At 38.5% G+C, this 19426-nt stretch overlaps 1 protein-coding gene across 5 annotated transcripts in view; it reads right to left on the bottom strand.

Moving 5' to 3' along the window:
- DYNC2H1 (dynein cytoplasmic 2 heavy chain 1) overlaps positions 1-19426 on the bottom strand; it is a 367303-nt gene that overhangs the window by 58588 nt on the left and 289289 nt on the right. For 4 of the 5 annotated variants that reach the window (XM_051820199.2, XM_002708539.5, XM_051820207.2 and 1 more), the window contains one exon: positions 4854-5063. In XM_051820199.2, the coding sequence (XP_051676159.2) occupies positions 4854-5063 (210 nt within the window). Of the gene's footprint in view, positions 1-1004; positions 1172-4853; positions 5064-19426 lie in introns of all 5 variants that reach the window. The other variant, XM_051820213.2, reaches the window with a different exon arrangement.

Raw genomic sequence — 19426 nt, 5'->3', positions numbered from 1 at the left:
TCTCACATATTCTTCAAAATAATCTTCAGAAGTAGGTACTACTGTAATTTCTATTTCAAAGAGGTAAAAATGGAGTCAAAGGTAGTAGATTGCCCAAATCACAGAGCTAGTAAATGGCAGATCCAGAATATAAAATTAAGTAACCTGGTCTATAGTCCATTTGTTTGCATCAATACCACCTTCAGTTTATTTTATATTTCTATGATAATTTACATACACAATCTGTAACTCAACAGGAGACAATTATTGTGAATTAAAATAATGGTGGGGAAATGAGGTTTAAAATAAGCTTATTTAACTCATCTTAAGGATTTTTTAAATAAGTGTTAGTAAATTTGATTCCAGATGTGGCTTTAAATATAATCCCTTTTCAATAATTCATCCCATATTGTTTATGAGAGATAAAGAAGTAAAAGAGAACATGAAAAGGGTTTTCATTTGTTCATTCACTTGCTAAGTGCTAGGGACACTAAAAAATAATACAATTCTGTATACAAGAGCTTGTGCTAGTTGAAACAGGAAATAGACAATAAGAAACAGCTACAAGACTGTACAGCAAGCTTTCCTATACTAACAAGCATTGTGACAGTGGACATAGAGGTGGGATACAATAAATTCAGGTTGTGAAACAACGCAAGGGTCAGAAAAGGTTTTCTGGTGGAGAAAATGCTTGAGGCAAGTCTTCAGAGGTAGGTAAACATATAATAAGTTTTAATTTGCAAATAGGTCCTGGAAAGAAAGACAATAGAAAAAGAAAGCACCATTAATGAGACCAGGGTGACAGAACTGAAATGAGGGATTAACTAAGGACCAGCCCATTAATTTGTGGGGTAGTTAAACTAATGGATATATTATCTGGAAAGAAATGATAAAAATAAATTAAGATTTAAGCAAAAATGCTATTTTAAAAAGACATTAAAAATGAAGCAAAATCTTAAGTGTACATTATAGTATTCTTAACAATAGGCTATATGTTGCATGATAGATAGATCTCCAAAACTTACTAATCTTGTACAGCAAACTTCATAACTTGTTAGCTTTGGATGTAAAGCAATGTTGATCTCTTAGATAAAGTAGAGAAATATCCCCAGTTGCCTACAGTTGGTATTATTTCTTCCTTAAACATGTTAGATTTCACCAGTGAATTCCAAGCACTCTCATTGTAGAAAGGCTTTAAAAAAAAAAAAAAAAAAAAAAAAAGATTTATTTATTTACTTGAAAGTCAGAGTCAACACAGAGACAGAGGAGAGGCAGAGAGAGAAAGAGAGGTCTTCCATCCTCTGGTTCACTCCCCAGATGGCCACAACGGCCGGAGCTGTGCCAATCCAAAGCCAGGAGCTTCTTCCAGGTCTCCCACATGGGTGCAGGGGCCCAAGGACTTGGGCCATCTTCCACTGTTTTTCCAGGTCATAGCAGAGAGCTGGAGCAGAAGTGGAGCAGCGGGAACATGAATGGCAGCAGTAGATTACCTGCTATGCCACAGCGCCAGCCCCCTGTAGAAAGGCTTTAACAACCAATTCAGCTATGCCAGTGGACACAGGTAGGTTGATTAGGCTATTTCTTTTTGAATGAGCTCTGGTAGCAAGTTTCTTTGAAGAAATTTGTATAAGTCACATCTAAGTTACTGAATTTATGGGCATCAAGTTGTTGAATAATATTCTCTTATTAATTTAATGTTTGTAGGAACTGCAGTGATACCTCCTTTCTTACTCCTGATCCTGGTAGTTTTTGACTTCTATTTTCTGAACTCTGTTTTGGATTAACTGAGTAAAGATGGTTCCATCTCATGTCCTATACTATTTCATGATGTAGACATCTCTTGTTATTTTTATTGGTTGCTTTAGTGTTTATAACATACATCTTTAACTTACTACATTCCAGTTTTAAGAATAAAAGTTCTGGGGCTGGTGTTGTGGCATAGCAGGTAAAGCTGGCATCTCATTTGGGTGCCGGTTTGAGTCCTGGTTGCCCACTTTGATCTAGTTCCCTGCTAGTGGACTGGGAAAAGCAGTGGAAAATGGTCCAAGTTTTTGCACCACTGCCACCAGATGAAGCTCCTGGCTTTGGCTTGGTTCAACCCTGGCCATTGTGGCCACTTGGAGTGTGAACCAATGGGTGGAAGATCTCCCTCATTCTCTCTGTAACTTTCAAATAAATAATTCCTTAAAAAAAAAGAGTAAAGTTTCAGCATAGTATTAAAGACTTACTGTAGTATATATTCTATTTTCTATTTACTAAATTAATGAAAAAAGAACAAGTAGGGGGCTGGTGCTGTGACATAGCAGCTAAAGCTGCCGCCTGCAGTGCCGCATCCCATATGGGCGCCGCTTCAATTCCCAACTGCTCTACTTCCGATCCATCTCTCTGCTATGGCCTGGAAAGCAGTGGAAAATGGCCCAAATCCTTGGGCCCCTGCACCCCCATGGGAGACCTGTAGGGGGCTCTGGCTCCTGGCTTTGGATCAGAGCAGCTCCTTCAGTTATGGCCATTTGGGGAGTGAACAAGCGGATGGAAGACCCCCATCCCCCACCCCTCCTTCTCTGTGTAACTCTGATTTCCAAATAAATAGATATTTTTTTTAAAAAGAACAAGTAGAAAACTAAGCACTGAGATATTAAAATCTGATTTAAATATAGTATCAATATAGTATCATGGCAAGATGACAGTAGTAAGTCAGGAAAACTAAAGGAGAATCCCAACAGACTAGAAATTCTGGGTATATGCAGGTCACTTTGTTCTTACATTAACCAGTAGTAGCTGATTTAATAAGCATGTGCAATCAACTTTTGATAATAAGGAAAGCTATCGATGAAAGGATGGGAGAATTCCATTCCAGTATCTGGCTGGCCTGTGGAAACAGTATTTAGTCCTTGGGCCCCTGCACCTGTGTGGGAGACCTGAAAGAAGCTCCTGGCTTCAGATGGTGCAGCTCTGGCTGTTGCGGCCACCTGGGGAGTGAGCCATCGGATGGATGACCTCTCTCTCTGCCTCTCCTCTTTCTGTGTAACTCTGACTTCCAAATAAATAAATAAATCTTTAAAAAAACAGTGTCTTTAAAAAAAAAGAAAATAATTTAATGTTAAGCTGTTCATTTTATTCAAGCGTTTGTGCCAAAATGCTACCCAGGTGGTTAACAATAGAAGCAAAACAAGAAAACAAGTTTGCCAATTGTCTTTTGCATTTTGTTAGTATCACATAGAAACCTCTTTAATCATCCTATTCCCAGGCCCTAAGTGCCTGTTACTGAAATGAATACAGTAACCTATATGATTATCCCTACTTCTTTAAATTAAATTTGCACAATGAATGCTCTAAAAAGTGCTGTTTTCACAACGAAATTCTTTTAAAGTAACAATAACAAAGCCACTAATATCTGTAGGGTTGCAAGGACTTTACCCATGATTTAATTCTAATAACTCCATGAGGTAGATACTATTATTATCCTCATTCTTCAAATGAGAAAAGCAAACCTCAGAGATATTTTATTTAACTTGTTAAGGTTACATGGCTTGGGATCAGCAGTGTGGTGTAGTGAGTGAAGCTACTGCCTGCAGTGCCGGCATCCGATGTGGGCGCCAGTTCGAGTCCTGGCTGCTCCACTTCCGATCCAGCTCTCTGCTATGGCCTGGGAAAGCAGTGGAGGATGGCCCAAGTCCTTGGGACCTTGCACCTGTGTAGGAGACCCAGAGAAAGCTCCTGGCTCCTGGCTTCAGATCAGCCCAGCTCTGGCCATTGAGGCCAACTGGGGAGTGAACCAGTGGATGGAGGGCCTCTGTCTCTCTGACTACTCTCTGTGTGTAACTCTGAGTTTCAAATAAATTAATAAATCTTTATAAAAAAATAAAGCTTACCCTGTTACTATGTGGCAGAAGAAATTCAAATAAGTATATTCCAGAGGCAACATTAATCATTTTGTGGTATTATTTCTACATAAAATATCCTACCTTATTGCCTACAACAGTTAATACAAACTCATATCTTTAAGTATCTTAAAATTCAACTCAACATTCATTTCACAATACTTCCTCATGTTTTAGTCCTATTGGAATTCCTGTTTCCTTCCATATTTCATGTTCTTACATCATCAATAGTTTCCTCTTCTATTTCAACAACAATTAGTCTGAATCATTTTATGTTTTGCCTTATACAGCATATAGTTGAATCTTAAAGAAATACACCCTCAAGAATATTTATATTTCAAATAAGTGAATTTAAATCATTTCCATATATCATCAGATCTGCCCAGATTCAAATGCCGACTCTGCAACCCTCTGCTCCATAACGCTGGTTGTTTAACACCCCTCTTCTTCAAGTTCATCACAGTAAAATGGAGGTAAGAGTAACATCCCTGGTAGTGTTACTGTGGTGATTAAATGAGTTAAGTAACAGAACATTCTTAGCATCCTTTCCTCCTGGCTCCACTACCACAATGACTAGTGATATATTTACTTCAAATTATAAAGTTTGTTGTATAAACTGAGATTATATTTCAAGGTATAGGAAAAGGAAAACAAGGATGTAGTATAAGATTTAAGAGAGACTAACAGAGTGCCACTATGAACATAGGACATGATCCAGAGCTAAAATAAAGATAGATTTCTCCATATAGGTAATGACTAGATAGCTAGATAGATAATATAAACATATCCTAGAGACAAGTTTAAGCTCCTGCTTCAAGCTGACTTAATGGTAACAACTGGAATACTCTTCCAGTTACACGACTCAATAAGTTCCTATAAGGCTTATACCAGTTTGCCATGGGTTTTTGCTACTATAACTACAAGATTCCTTAAAAACACATGATGAAAGGGCCATTTAGAATAAAAACCTGCATATTGTTAATACTGACTTACCTTTTGGTTTAATAAAGCACTTGCCAACTTCTGTACTTCTGAACTCAATAAGGTAGTTCCTCTGATGACTTTGCTGAGAGCGGCAAGAGACTGATGAACACTTTGTATTAAACGGATGGCATTGAATTGTTCAAGAATAATGAATGATAATATTGGAGATCCTTGTCGATCATTAGGTGGAAATACTTTCTGATGAATCAGGTTTGAATTCTAAAAGAAAAATATATCCTATTTACTGCAAACACAAATCACTGATAAACTTCAAGAGTTATTAAACATTTTGTCATTTATTTATTTACTTTACTTACTTGAAAGACAGAGAGACAGATGGAGAGGGATTTTTCATGCACTGGTTCATTCCTCAAATGCCTCCAACAGCCAGGTGTGGTCGAGACCAAAACCAGGTGCCCAGAACTCTGAGTCTCCCGTGTGTGTGTGCCAAGGACCCAAGTAATTTACCACCATCTATTGCCTCCTCAGCGCACATTAACAGAACCCTGGACTGAGAATCAAGTAGCTGAGACTCCAATCAGGCACTGTGATAGAAGTTGCAGGCATCTCAAGTAGGGACTTAACTGCTGTACCACACGACCATCCTTTGAAATTGATTTGCAATATTTTATGAATGGCCAATTTATAAAATCTGCAAATACACAGGAAAGTAATTCTGGAGCTCACCAATATGTGAAGTGGTATAGTAAATCAGAGTTCAGAGGCAATAATCAGCATTGTAGGACAATAAAGTGGGGAAAAAACCAGCACCCAGTAAACCAATGTAAAGAGAACAGTTACACTGCCACTCCACCTCCACAAAGAGGAGCAAAGATCATAGTTTTGAAATAAAATGTGAATGGCCAATGTGTACAGTAGAAAACTAAAGATCTTGAACTCAAGATCCATGAATATTATCTTTTTATTTATTCCTATATCTATATTTTGACAAAAGCTATGATATGCAGAAATCGTGGAGTTTCTTATAACATTACCAAAAGTGGAGGTGGACCCCATTTGTTTTAAAATATTTCATGTGATCAAGAGGAAAAAATCATTCACTTTGAATAGTATTCTAAAAAGTACGAAAGAACCATCAAGAGACAAATCTGGGAAGTTTTCTTTTCTTATTTCTCATCCATTATCCTAGTTTCTCTGTGTATTCTGCTTACAATCCTAGTTAAAGATGACGTTTCTTTTGTTGTTGTTCTGCTTGCCACTTTCACATAGTATATAAACCCCCAACACTCCACCCCCCTTTTCTCTGTCTCTATTTATTTGAAAGTAAGAGTTACACAGAGAGCGCTACGGACAGAGATCTTCCATCTGCTGGTTCATGCCCCAGATGGCCACAGTGGAGCCAGGAGCTTCCTCGGGGTCTCCCATGTGGGTGCTGGGGCCCAAACACTTGGGCCATGCTGCTCTTTCCAGGCCATTAGCAGGGAGCTGGATTGGAAGTCACGCAAGTTTCTAGATTCTGTTGGCCTCAAACTCTACCCCTGTTCCTTGGCTCTGGTTGAGGCAGTTGCTTCCTGAAAATATCTAGTCATCTCCCTGTTCCTTTTTGACGTTTTTAGCTCTCCCAACACTTGTGTAACCAATTCCCTGCATTTCATTTGTTAAAATACTCAGCATGTTTTCTGTTTTGCTGACTGGAACTCCACAAACAAAAAGTGAGTCATTGCTAATTACTTAACCCTCATTATGAAAAGCAACAAAACATACCAGTTTTTGAAGCATGGTGTATGGAGGGGAAAAATCTTTCCTGAGAACTAAATGAAAGGGAAATCTTTCACCTGGGACTTATCGTAACAGGGATTATATTTGTAGAGCTTCAGAAGTTTCAGAAAGCACAAAAAAAGCTCTCAGCACAAATCAGAAATACTTTCATCCAACAAAGGTTATATTACACATAGGTTCCCTACCTTAAAGTTTCTAAAGGCTGGATATAATAATTAAATTTTATGACTAACTTTAATTAAAAGGAAAGAACATTGGAGAAGACTTAGAGAAAGAAATGATCAATTTTAGTGTTTTTTTGTTAAAGAATAAAATACTATTGTCAAGGGTTTTCTTTAGCAATCTAGATTTTAGTCTTATTTAACTTCAGTGCATTAAATGTGATTGAGCACGTCAGTGTCTTCAAGTTTAATTTGATAGATACACAAGTTGACTTGCCAATCAAGACAAAGAACTACAGTTACTGGTTCAATTCTTGTTCAGAAAAAAAGTCTACCACTTATGTTTTGCTCAACAAAATTTGATGAAAATTTGCTCAAAAACAATTTGATGAATCTATCAGATTGTTTTATGTACACATCTCAGCATATGAAAATTTACGTGTGAATTAATGGAAGTGGTGGGACTGACACAAGGTAGATGTAAACTGGTCAGAATGTAATTCTTAATAGTTATCACCTACCAGGTTATTAAAAATTGCTAGGTGGCAGCTGGTATGTAATAAAAATCTTAAAGTACTGCCCTTTCAAATGTGTATATGCAGAATATTAAATAAGATTATACTCATTGTGTGTTACACTTTTAAGTATTTTGCAAGTCATTTTTTTAAACTTATTGAGCTTTCAGAACAAAATCAGGAAAATGACACAAAGGAGATATTTAATTGTGCATCTGGACAATAATATCACGAACAGGCAACATAAAACGTGGAAAGTTTTAATTATATTATGTATATTTTATATATTCTGAAAAAGACAGTCACTAAAAAAGTCAGCCCTCAAGCACAGAGGCCCAAATTAATAAAAATATTGAATACAGCAATATCACGAATAGTATTAGGGCTTTTATAACAAACTTTAATCCATTTTTAATAAATAACAATGTTTAATCCTTAAAGAATCCATGTGTTATGCAATGTTTTCATGCATTTATTATTATTCTGATATAGCTTTTGATTCTTCTCTTATATTACACTGTCATAATAGTTAATAAAATTCCCCTCACCTTGCTATTAAATTTCTTGTTAATTGGTTTTCAGCCCTCTAGTGTCATCTTAATCTAACATACTGTTTATACTACTGCTAATTTTGTCTTTTTCTTTTTAAGAATTATTTTTTTGAAAGGCAGAGTTACAGAGAAGCAGAGGCACAGAAAGAGGTCTTCCATCTGCTGGTGCATTCTCTAAATGGCTGCAACAGCCAAAGCTGGGCTGACCCAAAACCAGGAGCCAGGAGCTTCTTCCAGGTCTCCTATGTGGGTGCAGGGGCTCAAAGACTTGAGACATCTAGTGCTGCTTTCCCAGGCACATTAGCAGAGAGCTGGATCCTAAGTGGAGCAGCCAGGACTTGAACCAGTGCCCATATGGAGTACAGGCGCTGCAGGCCGGGGCTTTAACCCACTGTGCCACAATGTCCCCTGCTAATTTTGTCTTAATAGAACACAAATCTTTTCATATCACCTCCCTACCTCGTTATTAATTTTGTTGCATCCCTACTGTCTAAATTATGACCAAAAAAAAAAAAAAAAACCCTTTCTGACTTGATCTTAATAATCTTTTTTTTCAACCTACATTCAGGTTAGAGTAACAAACACACTTTTCCTTCTCCCTAGAATACCATTCCACCTTTTAGAGAATGGGGAGGGGACCTAGAGAATGTCTTATTCCTCATTTAACCTCCAAATAAAAAAAAAAGCAATTTTCCTTAACTTTTAGTAGACTTAATCATTCCCTCATCTAGGCCTCCCCCAAAAACACTGTAATACTTATATTTTTTGGAAATATTATAATCTCTAGCATAATATCTGTGCTTAGTCATTAGCATGCACTAAAGAGCCTATTGTACAGTAGTCCTTGAATCAATATTTGATGAATGAATGAACATGTGAAAAATTCAAAGAATGGGAAAGGAAGACAGGATATTACTCCTTCTTTTCTTATGAAAAAACCCAAGAAAAAGACCAAGAAAGATTCAGTTAAGGTCCTGCAACTACTTACTGGGATAAAGTTAGGACCTAGAAAGCACCCTGTTTTTTTTGTTTTTGTTTTTTCAATCAAAAACTCACTTATTTTCATTGTTTAAATGTAATTACTCTTTTTAGTTTAATTTAGTTAGTAATTAACCAGAACCTGATAAAAAATGCTGAAAATCTCTACAACTGGAATGTTACACTGAGTTTTTGCAATTCATATATATATATAGAGAGAGAGAGAGAGAGAGAGAGAATTCCTACTTCCTACTCAAGTGCCATACTTTAAGCCACCTGCTTTGAAACTACTTCTATGGAAATTGTTGAAGCTATAAAGTGATACTATGAACACTGGAGAATTAAAAGCTGAGAAGTCTTCTGGAAAATGAGAATTATTCTCTCTGGCCTTTATTGGCTTAGCATGATATGGGGATTTCAGGAGAAGGAAAGAGCATTTAGAAAATTCTCAGACAGAACCCACCGCAGTTTGTTCAAATAACAGTAGGGTCTTTACTATGACAAAGGCTTGGAAGTAAAGTTGGCTATTAGATCAAGTTCTGGGAGAAAAAAAAGTTTTTAGGAAAAATCAATGTGATAAGATTTAAAGGTTGATTTGAATGATGTATATACTAGAAATAGAGTCAAATTTGGAATTTTCTGCAATAATTCATATGAGAAAGAATCTTGATCATGGTAATAACTACAGAAGGAAATAGGACAGAGAAAAAATAAAGTATTACATCAGGATAAACTGCAAGATATTAGATAGATTTAGTTACTATAAATTTAATGTAAAGAACACATAATAAAGAATCAGTATTTATTTTACAAGTAAAAATTAAAATAAAGTTTAAAAACGTATACTTATAGGGGGACAGAACTGTGGTGTAGTAGGCAAAGTGCTGGCATCTCATATGGGTACCAGGTCGAGTTCCGGCTGCTCCACTTCTGATCCAGCTCTCTGCTAATGTGAATAGGAAAGCAGCACTAGATGGCCCAAGTCCATGGGCCCCTGCACCCAAGTGTGAGACACGGAAGAAGCTCCTGACTCCTAGTTTTGGATCAGCTCAGCTCCAGCTGTTGTGGCCATTTGGGGAGTTAACCAATGGATGGAAAACCTCTCTCTTTCTCTCTCTGCCTCTGCCTCTCCGTAAATCTGCCTTACAAGAAAATAATAAATCTTAAAAAAATTAAACTTATTTCTGGACAAAATGGCAAACTATCTGCCACTTCTGAATATTGCGTTTGATCAAACAAGACCACTGAATTCAGAAAATGTCACATTAAGAACATATTTAGGTATCTGTGCATGAGAAGCCAGGATATGGAAATTGCCATGTCTGTGGCCAACCAAGCTAGGAAGAGATTTGGTTACAAAATTTTCTTTTCACATTGCCTTGAAAGGATCATTGTCTACTACATCATTACTTCAGGGCTAAGAAATAGCAATACCAAGCACTAGCCTGAGGTTGCAGGATACTGGCTCTCTCATAACTTGCAGTTCAGTCAGTGTGAGGAAATACACATGGATGGAAAAGCTGGCTTTAGAGTATGAAATACAACAAAGGCATAAACAAAGCAAAGCAAGAGAAAAAACAAGCCCCAAACGCAACGCCTGTAAATAATGCGGTGAAATTTAGAACCAGAGAGAGAATATTCAAGAGGAAATAGATAAAATTACTTACAAAAAAAAAAAATGAATCTTACTAACAAACTACAATAAAAACACCAATGAATAATATTTTCTAGGAGTTACAGAAAAAGAATTGGGAGGCTAAAAATGGGTCTACAGCTGTACGTCAGCATATTACTTAAATGTTAACATGAAATACAAATATTCTCTAATGTAAAAATCATCAGAAATGTTACTGCATAAACAGCATTTTAAAATGTTTTGGAATTGTCTTAAAATTATAAGTTACTCAGGTACCACTGGTTCTTTCAATGATATGCAAATTTCAGAACACTGTGAAAGCAACTAATAGAGTAACATGTTATTTATCTCCTCATTACAAGCAATGCAGAACTATTTTTAGTTGGCTTTAGCCCTCTGATTAAAAGTAAAAACCTGAAGTAACTAAGAAGTCCTACTCCTTAAACACTGTCCTGGGAATCTATTTAGTCTCCCAAGGGCTTAACCCCATTAACCTGTTTTAAGTGAATTCTTGTTTATTTAAACAACAGTTTAAAGTTCTCTTTAATTAGAGAAAAGCAAGGCAGCTAGCCTTACAGAGAAAGACCTAAACATAGGAAAACTTACATACTTGTATATTATTCAATACAAGCAAAGTGACTTCCAGTACACCTTCACCAAAGAATAGGATCATAAATACAGCATACTCCAAGGCTTTTAGAAATGAAGAGCTTTGAGAGTGGACAGGGTGAGGTGAAGCCAGGGATGTAGACAGAATATTCAGGACTACCAATATTGACTTGGATCCTAACTATAAGTTAATGCTAAGTGTTAATGAAGTTACTAGAATGTGCTGAACTGTTTATGTCCATCTCTGCTTGAAAGGAATGGGGAAGAATTACCTCCAGCTTCTGAAAAAAACAAAACAAAACAAAAAAACCCCTCACATGATATCAGAGTAACTGCTCCTTCAGGATACGGAAGAAAAAAATTCACTATTTGTGTTTTCTGTATTCCTAACAAGTTGCTGTAGATTAAGAATTAATCTAAGACTAATTTCATGTTTATGTTGACTACGGCAGTGTTTAACTTAATGGTGTTTTCCTCCAACACCTGTAATCAAAACTTTAAAAGTATTTATTCAATAAGAATATTAAATTCTAGTTAATATTGTTTTATTAGTCTTTCTGTTATAGAATGTTACTTTCTAAAAAACACTACAGCAAATCCCTATCAGAGACAGTAAGATAGAACGATGTGTTCAAGCAGACCTTCCTGAGATCTTGATTTTGCTACCTATTCAAAGGTAAATTAACCAAACATTATTTTCCAATAATAACAAAAAGTGTTGATAAAAACAACCATAAATCTAGCAAGCTGAATACCTATTTCATGCCAGGCACTATCATAACTATTTTGTTATGACAATGTTATTAATGACAATGTTAAAAAGTAAAAGTATTCTTATACCAACAATTATTTTTATAGCTTACTATATTCTAATAGGAAAACAGAATAAACTATTAATAATAAATGGTTTTGCCAAAATATTGAAAGAATTACATTTTTAGTTTTAGCAATAATTAGTGAAATGACAGTTTTTATATATATTCAATTTTTTTCCTTTGAAAAAAGTAAAATGAAATTGTAAAAAAAAAAAAAAAAAAACAAAGAAAGGAGGATGGTGCTGTGGCATAGCAGGTTTAGCTACTTTCTGCAGTGCTGGCATCCCATATGGGCACTGGTTTCAGTTAAGGCTCTGATCCAGCTCCATGCTAGTGTGCCTAGGAAGGCAGCGGAAGATACCCCAAGTGCTTGGACCCCTGCATCCATGTGAGACCCCTGGAGGAAGCTCCTGCCTCTTGGTTTCAGCCTGGCCCAGCCCCAGCCTTTGCAGCCATTTGGGGAATGAAGGAGAGAATGGAAGATCGGTCTTTCTGTCTCTCCCTCTTTCTATGTCTTACTCTGCCTTTCAAATAAATAAATCTTTAAAAAAGAAAAGAACTAGGCTTCTATCTTATAAGTGACTTGATCAAATTGTGAGTAGATGTTCCATATTTCTGATGTATAAAAGCTATTTTAAAACTTCTGATACATAAAGTATTCTTTAAAACTTCCTTTCAGGGGCCAGAGTTACAGTACAGAGGGTTAAGCCACTGCCTGTAATGTTAGCATCCCATATGAGAGCGAGTTCAAGTCCCACTTCAACTCCAGCTCACCACTAATTTGCCTGGGAAGGCAGGAGAAGAGGGCCCAATGGCCACCCACATGGGAGTCCTGGATGGAATTCCAAGCTCCTGGTTTCTGCCTGGCCTAGTCCATTGTGGACAAGATCTCTCTCCCTCCCTCCCCCTCCCCTCTCCTGGCTGCCTCTTTTTTAAAAATCTTTTTTAAAAATGTTTCTTTTCAGAATCTATTGCTTTAACAGAAAAATGATTTTAAAAAGTACCTAACTGTAATAATTATTGCAATTGTGAAATGCGTTTTTAAAAACTCATGTCTGATAAAGTAGTATATACATATCCTAAAAGAAACACACAAATGTATATAATGAAATATTGCATATTTGAAACAGAATAGCAAAACACTTAAAGTAATATCTAGAACTTATACATTAATCATTTGTTCAAAATAATGATCATTACTCTTGCTAGTAATTTAAAACAATTCCATTAGTATTCAATAGAAAACTTCCTTAATGTGCAATTTAATTAAAATTCTAAAGTGACCCAATATATTAAACTACATTTATTTGTCTAGAACTATTTTAACCTAATTAGGAAATGCATCTTTCTTAATTATGCCTTTAAGACAAGTACTAGAAAAATTGTGCTATTCTTAAAAGGATACCAAATTACAACAATATAGAGACCACTAAACTAGTTTATCCTAATATCTTTAAAGTCTCAGTTAAAAATAGTCAATATTTATTGAATACTGAGCATGGGTTAGGCACATGCTTTACAATTATTAAGTAATCTAGTCATTGTAACAATTTATCTTAATATTCAATTCTCAGAGCAGACAATCTGGCAGTGAGATGAAATAGAATGAGCTAAATCTTATGTAGAAGAGGTAGAGTTAGAATTTCAAATCTCACAGTGGACTTCCATGTTCTATGCTTTATTACATTATACTGCACTAAGGATGAATGGTAAAAATACCTTCTTTCTATTCTGTTTTAAAAATGTTCCGTATTATTTTCCATTCAGATATAGTTTATCACTTTATATTTATAATCATATTAAAGTAAAATACGGAAAATATTTTTCTTATAGTAGAAAAAATAAAAGTGGGAAGACAGGAGACCCAGATGAAGTCCCTGGCTCCAAGCTTCAGCCTGGTACAGCCCTGGCCTTTGCAGTCATCTGGGGAGTAATCAGGGGATGGTAGCGCTCTTTCTCTCTTTCAAATATATAAATGAATAAATAAATATTTTTAAAAGTTAAAGGATTGTGGTGTTAAATCTCTTTAGTTCGGCATCCTCAATTCCCCTCCTTTGGTGGTTTAAGTTGCAAACTAGAAATCAAAATTGCCTACCTGAACAATAAGTCAAACTCACACTTTCCCAGTTCCAAATGAATAAACAAGTATATTTTTAGTCTTTACCTGAATATTAAGTACTTACTGTATTTTTAATACTTTTTAAAAAAATTTATTTGACAGAGTTATAGGCATTGAGAGAGAGAGACAGAGAGAAAGGTCTTCCTTCCATTGGTTCACCCCTCAAATGGCTGCGCCGATCTGAAGCCAGGAGCCAGGTGCTTCTTCCTGGTCTCCCATATCGGATGCCAGTGCCACAGGCAGAGGATTAACCAAGTGAGCCATGGCGCCGGCCCCCAGTACTTACTGTATTCTTAGGAGTTCCTAAGTTACTGAAATTAAAAGGAATCTGAGTTCAATTTCTATGTTTTACATAAGATTTTGAGACTCTCCAGAAACTTCCTATTATTAATTTAAGTAAAATGCAAAATTTCAACACTTTTTTTACTTTCAAATCTAAAATACTCTACAACTGAAAAAAGATAATTATAATTATTTAATCATGAATCATGTCTGGCTTCAGAAGGACAGATTCCAGGTGGAGAGTCTGGGTAGTACGCTGTCTTCTATCATTTCCCTGAAGTAAGAGACACTGCTTTTCCCCTGCAGTACCTCTGGATGCAGTTCTGACCTCTACTGCGCCACATCAGTAATAAGTGTGTGTGTCTCCCTCTCTCCAGCTGGCTCTATGGAACTGCTGGGGGTGAAATTCCATCATGCAAGACATAAGGGAGGCAGACCAGAACAGCATGATAGAGATTGGGTAAACTAAATTAGAACCATAACTCATGAAAGTGAACAAGAATTTACATTCTGAACCTAAACAAACTGGTTATCTTGTTAGATAAGAAAAAGATTTAAACAGGAAACAGGATTTCATAGATGCTTAAAATGTTCATGGTATTGTCCAGATTTACTCATTACACCAAGAACCAGTAAAGAATCAACCTTAATTCAATTTAAAAATATAATAAAAAGTTGCAAGCACCAACATGACATAAAAGTTGCAATTATCAAACAAGGATTATAAAGTAGCTATCATAAAAATGTTCCAATGAGAAATTATGAAAATACTGTAACAAATAAGTCAGGAATCAAATAGTTGTCCTGACTTTAAGACATCATCACAATAAAACTGCTTCTTTCACTGTGCCTCTTACTTCCTTTGTTAGTTGGGCCTTGTATTATTTTGTCGCTCCCCCTCTTCGTGGAGGAACGACACTGAACCCTGCCTAGGCTTCATATCCGAGTCACGGCACCATTATGTCGCTCCCCCTCTTCGTGGAGGAACGACACTAAACCCTGCGCTGTTCTTTCGTCTGCTCGGCCCTCCCCGGGTTTGCTGCTGGTTCTTCCCGGGTTGGCTACTGTCCCTTCCACCTCCGTGGAAGGGCAGTTCCCCCTGGCCACTTTCCCCACTTCTGCAGGGGAGCGGCACACCGCCGGCCGGCTCTCTCGGGGGCTGCACAGGTGTTCCCCTTAGATGTTCCCCTTAGATGTTCCTGGTGCATGCCGTCTCTCTCCTCCTTTATAGTCCTCCTCTGCCAATCCCAACTCGGCTGCCCACACGCCGAGTACGCTGCTCTCCTCCAATCAGGAGCAAGTCCTACAGTTTATTGGCTGAACTGGAGGCAGCTGTGTAGAAGCTGTTTTCTTCTCTCCCAGCGCCATGTTGTGGGAGAGCAGATGCATAGAATAAGTCTTAATTCCAGTAACTTAGTCTAGTCCGAGCTGCTCCCCACAGATCCCCCTTTCTTTTTATTTTTTGGCGTTGATACGCGCCTGTCTTCGGTGTCCCGCGGCACACACTCTGCTCTACTTGCTAGAGTTGCCACAGGTTCTTATAAGTCCTATCAATCAGGCAAACCGAATCCGGGTCCTCTCTTCGCCATGTTGTGAGGAGGTTTTTAGGCGCTGATGCGTGCCTGTCTTCGGTGACCTGCGGCTCATACTCTGGTCGAGCCGCCTGCTGGTGCTTACCGCCTTACTAATCAGGCAGACCGAATCCAAGCCTTCTCATTGCCATATTGTGGGGAGGCCTATTGGTGTTGATTCGTGCCTATCTTCGGTGACCTGCAGCTCATACTCTGGTCGAGCCGCCTGTTGGTGCTTACTGCCCTAATCAGGCAGACCGAATCCAAGCTCTCTCATTGCCATGTTGTGGGGTGACTTATTGGTGTTGATAACGTGCCTGTCTTCGGTGACCTGCGGCGCATAAGCTGCTAGCCGCCCGCAGGTGCTCATCGCCTCACTAATCAGGCAGACCGAATCCAAGCCTTCTCATTGCAGTATTGTGGGGAGGCCTTTCTATTTCTCTATTTCTCTATCTCCGGGCATTCCTATTTCTCCCATTTTACTTCTGTCTGCCAGCATTCCTATCTCTCTCATTTTACTTCTAAACTTCTGTTTCTCTTATCCCTGCGGCTTCCCGGCGTCCGCCCCGAGGCTGCTTCTCGGCGGCTTCCCAGCTGAGCCGCTTCAGCCCGCGCCTCTCTCATCTGCGCGGCTCGGCTTTGCGCGCACACTCTGCGGTCTCGCACTTAGCCCAGCGTTCCCTATCTACTTGTGCCCCGCACGCTCTCTCTGCGCGCGGCAGCCTCCACGAGTCACACAGCGTAGCTTACGTCTCCGCCACTAGTATTCAATCTAAGTTCCCCGGGCTAACCTGGCGAATTCAACCCAGCTCACGTCTCCGCCCCACGATTTGGCTTCCCGTCCTTTGCTCCCCGGGCTAATCAGACGGATCCCAATCTGGCTTACGTTTCCGCTTCTGGTTTCAACTTTTCGCCCCCCATTCCCGGGCTAACTTGAGAATCCCAAAGTGGCTTTCGTCTCTGCCTCGGCCTGCCCCCCGCGGCTTCAATTTCCCTAACATTTTTCTCTACCCGGTATGTTTCCCCAAGCTTTCTTCCAACAATACTCCTCCCTCATTTCTCCTGGCCTCTCCCCACAGTCCGCATCCGAGTCTGTTTGTTCTAGCTTTCACTTTCGCTTTCGACCTTAGAGATTTCTCCCAGCTTCCCCCCGTAGTCCGTATCTGAGTCTATGCCTAGGCTTTCAATAGCTTCTTCCGGCACCTTTTTCGTCCGGCTTTTCCCTAGGCTGTTTGCTAGTCTCTCTCTCCGGTAATTTCCCACTTCTTCCCGGTTTTTCCCTCCTAGGTTTCCTATCCGTCCTAAGTTTCCTATCCGAGTCACGGCACCATTATGTCGCTCCCCCTCTTCGTGGAGGAACAACACTGAACCCTGCCTAGGCTTCATATCCGAGTCACGGCACCATTATGTCGCTCCCCCTCTTCGTGGAGGAACGACACTAAACCCTGCCTAGGCTTCATATCCGAGTCACGGCACCATTATGTCGCTCCCCCTCTTCGTGGAGGAACGACACTAAACCCTGCGCTGTTCTTTCGTCTGCTCGGCCCTCCCCGGGTTTGCTGCTGGTTCTTCCCGGGTTGGCTACTGTCCCTTCCACCTCCGTGGAAGGGCGGTTCCCCCTGGCCACTTTCCCCACTTCCGCAGGGGAGCGGCACACCGCCGGCCGGCTCTCTCGGGGGCTGCACAGGTGTTCCCCTTAGATGTTCCCCTTAGATGTTCCTGGTGCGTGCCGTCTCTCTCCTCCTTTATAGTCCTCCTCTGCCAATCCCAACTCGGCTGCCCACACGCCGAGTACGCTGCTCTCCTCCAATCAGGAGCAAGTCCTACAGTTTATTGGCTGAACTGGAGGCAGCTGTGTAGAAGCTGTTTTCTTCTCTCCCAGCGCCATGTTGTGGGAGAGCAGATGCATAGAATAAGTCTTAATTCCAGTAACTTAGTCTAGTCCGAGCTGCTCCCCACATTATTTAGCCCTCTTGCTCAGAATTTTTAAATTCCTGGAATCCCCTGAAGTTGTTGAAATTCTGACCTTTTGAAATTTAAGTACAGGGGACAGCACTGTGGCATAGTGGGTAAAGTCATCACCTGCAGTGCCAGTTCGATTCCCGGCTGCTCCACTTCTGATTCAGCTCCCTGTTAATGCACCTAGGAAAGCAGCAGACAATGGTCCAAGTCCTTGGGCCCCTGTACCCACATGATAGACCAGAAGAAGCTCCTGGGTTTGGATTGTCTAAGCTCTGGCCATCGTGGCATGAACCAGCAGATGGAAGATATCACTCTCTGTCTCTCTGCCTCTGCCTCTCTGTAACTCTGCCTTTCAAAGAAATCTTTAAAAAAAAATTAAGTACATGTATTCATGTACTAAGTTAGATCCTTTATATATATTACTAACAGCAGCAACATTACGGAAGGTTAATACTTAAGAAAAATTAAATTACATATTTGGTTTTCTTTAACATCTTTCCTTCATTTTCTGTTAAGTATCTAGAATAGCCAGGAATCTGCATTGTTTCTAGCAACATATAGAGCTTTAAGGTTTTCATATTGGAAACAAGATTCCCAATTAAGCGGAGAAGTCATAATGCCACCTCCATTAAGTTTTTATGAGTCTGTGAAAATAAAAGAATGTCTACTGTCACAATAACCCTGTTTTTTACCTTTTACATAATAGTTGATTCCCTCAAAAAATGTAAAACAGCAAAAATATCTACTAAATTAGTTGCAAAATTATTTTAGATGTTATAAATTATTAGTATAAGTTGGTTAGGTAGACTTAATTTATATTCTCCAATGCCTTTATTCACTAGAAACATTTCAGGACCTCTGTTTCCTAGTTTCAACATAATAACAGCCAAATAGCACACAAAAGAAACATTAGGATGCAATATTCTCTGTATTTATTGCTGTAACAGTATGTCCAAAGTCCTCCTGCCTGTTACTGTTCAGGGTCTGTCTCTTCCCAGATCTTAATATCTTCTCAAAAGTGAAGATTATAAATCATTTTTATGCTTTAAATTTCATGTATTTTGGGTTACTTAAAAATTGTTTGTTATAAATGCCTCCTTTCAACTCCATTTAGATACTGTTTGACTCAAATTCTGAACGCCAGTTTTTCTTTTTGCAATTATCCCTAAATAGGAAAATGCTAAAATTCTAGCTGTTGTTAAAAGGAATGCAGATTAACAACATAACTACCAACATTTCCCTAAAGAGTCTCAAGTTTTAGAAAGAATAAACTAAGATCACACATTTTAGATAAATAATTCACCTGTGATAAGATTTCTAGTTAAGTATTAATCTCAACACTCAATAGCAGGTTAGTAGTTGTTATATTTTGAGTTTTTCAGAACTGCAAGATAAACATTCTTTTGGTTAAAATAATAAATGCCAGAAGAGCCCCTCTCAGGTCACTAATAAAAAACTCCAAATATAACAGATTTTCTTTTATATTAGTAATTCCAATTAAAAGGAACCAGAGGGATAAAGAGGTTGAGTGTGAAGGAAGCTGCTTCAAAACAAAATATTCTGGCATATTTACCTTTTTTGTTGACAACAACAGATATGAAGACCCTTTTTTGAAAGCCACAGTAATACTTAAAGCATTTTGT

The sequence above is a fragment of the Oryctolagus cuniculus genome, chromosome 1, assembly GCF_964237555.1.
Source record: "Oryctolagus cuniculus chromosome 1, mOryCun1.1, whole genome shotgun sequence".
Taxonomy (NCBI): Eukaryota; Metazoa; Chordata; class Mammalia; order Lagomorpha; family Leporidae; genus Oryctolagus; species Oryctolagus cuniculus.
Note: the sequence above shows the minus strand (reverse complement) of the source record. Positions and strands in the feature narration are given on the sequence as shown.